General features: G+C 37.2%; 1 protein-coding gene across 1 annotated transcript; it reads right to left on the reverse strand.

Moving 5' to 3' along the window:
• Window positions 1-1,887: 1,887 nt before the first annotated feature.
• LOC132043241 (uncharacterized) lies at window positions 1,888-4,131 on the reverse strand. Its single transcript, XM_059433718.1, has 3 exons — window positions 4,033-4,131; window positions 2,855-3,349; window positions 1,888-2,010 (listed from the first exon to the last, which is right to left on the reverse strand). Exons 1-3 carry the CDS (start codon window positions 4,129-4,131, stop codon window positions 1,888-1,890), a joined length of 717 nt encoding a protein of 238 aa, XP_059289701.1.
• Between the last annotated feature and the right edge of the window lie 166 nt (window positions 4,132-4,297).

Consider the following 4,297-nt stretch of genomic DNA (forward strand, 5'->3'; position numbering starts at 1 on the left):
GAAAATTTAAACCATGGGGAAAATAGGTTGCTATGTATTTCGTAATAACTAATAATAATAAAATAAAATAAAAGAGAAATGATTTTTAAAAGTTGGTTAAGTCGTTGATGGGCCTGAAATTCAATTGGTCCAACGCATTCATTTTAATTGTGGCCTTTTAACCTAAATTCTTTTTTTAGAAAATTAGGACAACATATTATTTTAAATAAAGTACCGACAGGCTAATTTCCCAAAATATAAGCTAATTCCTTTAAATGAAAGATCAATTAAATTAATTGAGACTAAGGCCAAAAGCCAAGAAAAGGGGAAAGTATACATGAAAAGGGCTCAGTTTTACAATAATTATTATTTAATTAATTAACTAGTTTAATTAAATCATTAAAGGGCGATTATACTTATTTTTTGTAAAAATCAGGAGTAGTAAAGAAAAGGTAAATAATTAATTACTTAAACTATTTAAATTATCCAAAGTTTAGAGGTGAAAATAAAAGAGAAATGTTAAACAAAATAACTTTAAATGATTAAACCAGAATAATTCAACCATATATCTTGAAAATTATTTATTATTCTCTAAATAAAATATGATGCATGCAAAATCTTTTTGCTGATTTAAAAGGAAAAAAAAAATATTGACCTATGCATTTTTGTATAATTCATTTAAACCATTAGAGATATTCAGCTTATCCACTTATTACCCAGGGACCCCGAGTGATTAAAATGACTTACGGGAGGTAAAACATTAGGTGTCAACAGGTGCCCGTTCGGTGTTCGGGGATGGCGGGACCATTTCTGAGCAACAAAATTTGACTAACCCTAATTTTTGACTGACTCGACTTGTTGTACCCTTTGTCTCTATGCAATTTCCACATACATGGCCGGACCCTGGTTTTCGGGTTTCTTACATATCTCATGTCGTATGAGAACTCAGGCCATTTGTAGTTCGACTCAATTAAAACTTTAAGTGATTTGTAACAAAGTTCCTGGGCATCCCAACATAGTGGTTAGGTTTCCCAAGGAGTCTTGTTAGAATGTGACTGACTCTCGGGGCTTGAGTTGACCTACATATCCCTGGTTCCTGGGAATCAGGTCACATGTAGTTCGACACGCTGGAGAGAAGTAAATCTCTTATGATGGGGTACTCTCAGACTTCCTTCTGTGTATCTAATCGATTGCGGTTTTTTGAAGCAAAAGGAAAGAGAGAAACAGGACAAGTAGTGGATGAGTCTGAGGTTGGATGGCTTGCGAATCCCGGTCAGAGAGCTTGACTCTCATGGGCACCCTATCTTGACCGGTTGCATAAGAAAAAGTTCCACGTTTGCTCCGCAAGTTGTCTAGATCTGACTCAGCAACCGGCTCCTTTTGGACGGCTGTGTACTCGTTTCTTGATTTTTACAATATGCAGCTATTCTTATGGAAATTTAGATGAATGACTCTCTTGGCTGTTTGTATGAATGGCCTTCTTGGCTTGTTTGTATGAATGGCCCTCTTGGCTTGTTTGTATGAATGACCCTCCTGGCTTGTTTATATACATAGCCCTCTTGGCTTGTTTGTATGCATAGCCCTCTTGGCTTATTTGTATGAATGGCCCTCTTGGCTTGTTTGTATCAATGACCCTCTTGGCTTGTTTGTAGGCATGGCCCTCTTGGTTTGTTTGTATGCATGGTCCTGTTGGCTTGTTTGTATGAATGGCCCTCTTGGCTTGTTTGTATGAATGGCCCTCTTGGCTGTTTTTAAATAAAGAACTTGAAAGTAAATTAAGAGATGACATATATAACCCTTGTGGCTGGATGATCTTTCTTTCGTCCGTAGTGCAAGTTGTGACCCTCGTGGTCAGATATGCCCCTTTGTTTTTTGTCATGACCTTTTTGGTCGAATATGTCTTTATGCTCATTCATTGTGACCCTTTTGGCCTGATGTGTCTTTACTACCTGTTTTTGTTATGATCCTTTCGATCTTTCTCTTCCGTTTGGGCTCTTGCTTTTGCTTTGCTGCTGTCCTGTAAAGAGGAACCTACATCCACAGAAAATTTGTGAGTTTCTTAAGAAGCCGATCGACGTGGTCGCCTTCCTGCCTGGTGTCTCCTCTTGATACCCCTTTGAACCCCCCTTGGGTTCGGTATTTCGAGAGATGTTTTTGTGACCTACTTCTACTAGTTTTAAAATATTAAAATAAAGTTTGTAAAATGCGCGTTGTTTTTCCTTTTAGAAATGTTTTATTTCGTTTTGTGTCATGACGTGTGTCTTCTTTGAACTATAATCTGTTGATTCTTCTTGGTAGCATGGTTGCTGACTTTAGAATTTTTGAGATCCTTTCTCAAAAATTTTGCCTCTGTTTCAGGACTTGCTCTGGTCATCCCTTATGTTGTTTTGCTGAGCGAGAATTTTTGAGGTCCCCTTAAAAATTCTACCCCAGTGTACGGTTCTATTTTGCCCTTTATTTTGTTGACTACCTTTGACAGGAATTTTTCAGGTTTCCTCAAAAATTCTGCCCCAGTGTAGGGTTGGCATCGCCCGACTATTATACCAACCCTCGCGAGCCCGATTTCGTTGACTCTTTTGCTTTACTGTCTCTGAGGTGTCCTAGCGATTTTTGGTTTTTCTTTATGATGACCGAGCTTGAGAAGGCCTACGTATCCTGTCGTAGCAGGAATTCAGGTCAAACGTAGTTCAGAATAAAGTAATTGAGTTTTGGTTTTACTAATAAAACAACCGAGTCTAGTGTGGACTACCTATGTATCCTATCGTGGGAATTCAGGTCATTGCGTAGTTCATTACATAGACGGTTTGTTTGCTCCTATTCTAGTACGATTACAAGAAAAAAGGTGCAATTACAAAGAAATTAGAAATCTGAGTACAAGCAAAATAGGATCCGAAACATAGTATCTCTTGAGTGCGTCTGCATTGATGGCTTTGGGCCACTCTTGCCCGTCCATCTCGGCTAAAACCACAGCTCCTCCTAAAAGTACTTTCCTAACCATGTATGGTCCCTGCCAGTTCGGTGCGAATTTCCCTTTATACTCCTCTTGGTGAGGGAAGACTCGTTTGAGCACGAGTTGTCCAATCTGGAAAAGTCGAGTTCTGACCCGCTTGTTGAAGGCTTTAGACATTCTCTGTCTGTACAGCTGTCCATGGCACATTGCCACCATTCGTTTTTCCTCTATCATGGCCAATTGTTCATAACGGTTCTTGACCCATTCTGCATCTTTCAGTTCTGCCTCTTGGATAATTCTGAGTGAAGGGATTTCTACCTTAGCGGGTATGACTGCTTCCGTACCATAAATGAGGAGGTATGGAGTTGCCTCAGTGGAAGTTCTGGCTGTTGTTCTGTATCCCAACAGAGCATAAGACTGCTGTTCGTGCCAATTTTTTTAGTTGTCAACCATTTTCCTCAAGATCCTTTTGATATTCTTATTGGCAGCTTCTACAGCTCCGTTCATCTGAGGCCGGTAGGTGGTAGAGTTCCTATGAGTGATTTTTAATTGCTCAAGCTCACTAATGTCCTTCATGAAATGACTGTTCAGATTGGCGCCATTATCCGTGATTGTTGACACCTAATTTTGGCTCGACGTGCTTAAAATTAACGTTTTGGGGGGCCCTGATTCATTAAAGAGCGCGAAATACATTTTTTACACATTTTTACATTTTTCGATGATTTATTGATAATTGTCCTCATTTTAGGAGTTTTATCAATTTATTGTCATTTTTCAAGAATCATTATTTTTGCACATGTACAAATAATACTACCATTTTTTGTGCAATTAATAATTATTTCTTAATTTTATAGCAAAGACATTTTTATATATTATATATTAATATTTATATTTTATACTTACATTATTATTTAACTATATTTTAGTACGATCGTCGGTGCGAGAGAAAATCGGAGCAATTAATTTTTTAAACATAGATAAGATTTAGCACATGGTTTTGTGAAGCCCATGGTTTTAGCACATGGGTTTGGATAAAAAGTGGTTTACCTTTGCCTATATAAGGGAGGACTTCCCCTCTCATTTTTCTCACCACTTCACACTACCTCACATATGTTTTTCTTCTCTCTACACTCTTCATATTTTCTTTTCATAGGAAGACTAGCAAGACTAGCATCTTCCTCCTCTTTTTCTTTTTTTTCCATACATTGTCTTTACGCTTTTATATATCTTGTCTTTATATTCATTATATGCATAGCCTTTATATTTTTATATACATTACATACATTGTCTTTATATTTAATCATGCATTTATCTTTACATTTATTCATGCATTGTCCTAATTTATATTTATTCATGCATTTATCTTTA

Source organism: Lycium ferocissimum, unplaced genomic scaffold, assembly GCF_029784015.1.
Source record: "Lycium ferocissimum isolate CSIRO_LF1 unplaced genomic scaffold, AGI_CSIRO_Lferr_CH_V1 ctg22333, whole genome shotgun sequence".
NCBI classification, from domain to species: domain Eukaryota; kingdom Viridiplantae; phylum Streptophyta; class Magnoliopsida; order Solanales; family Solanaceae; genus Lycium; species Lycium ferocissimum.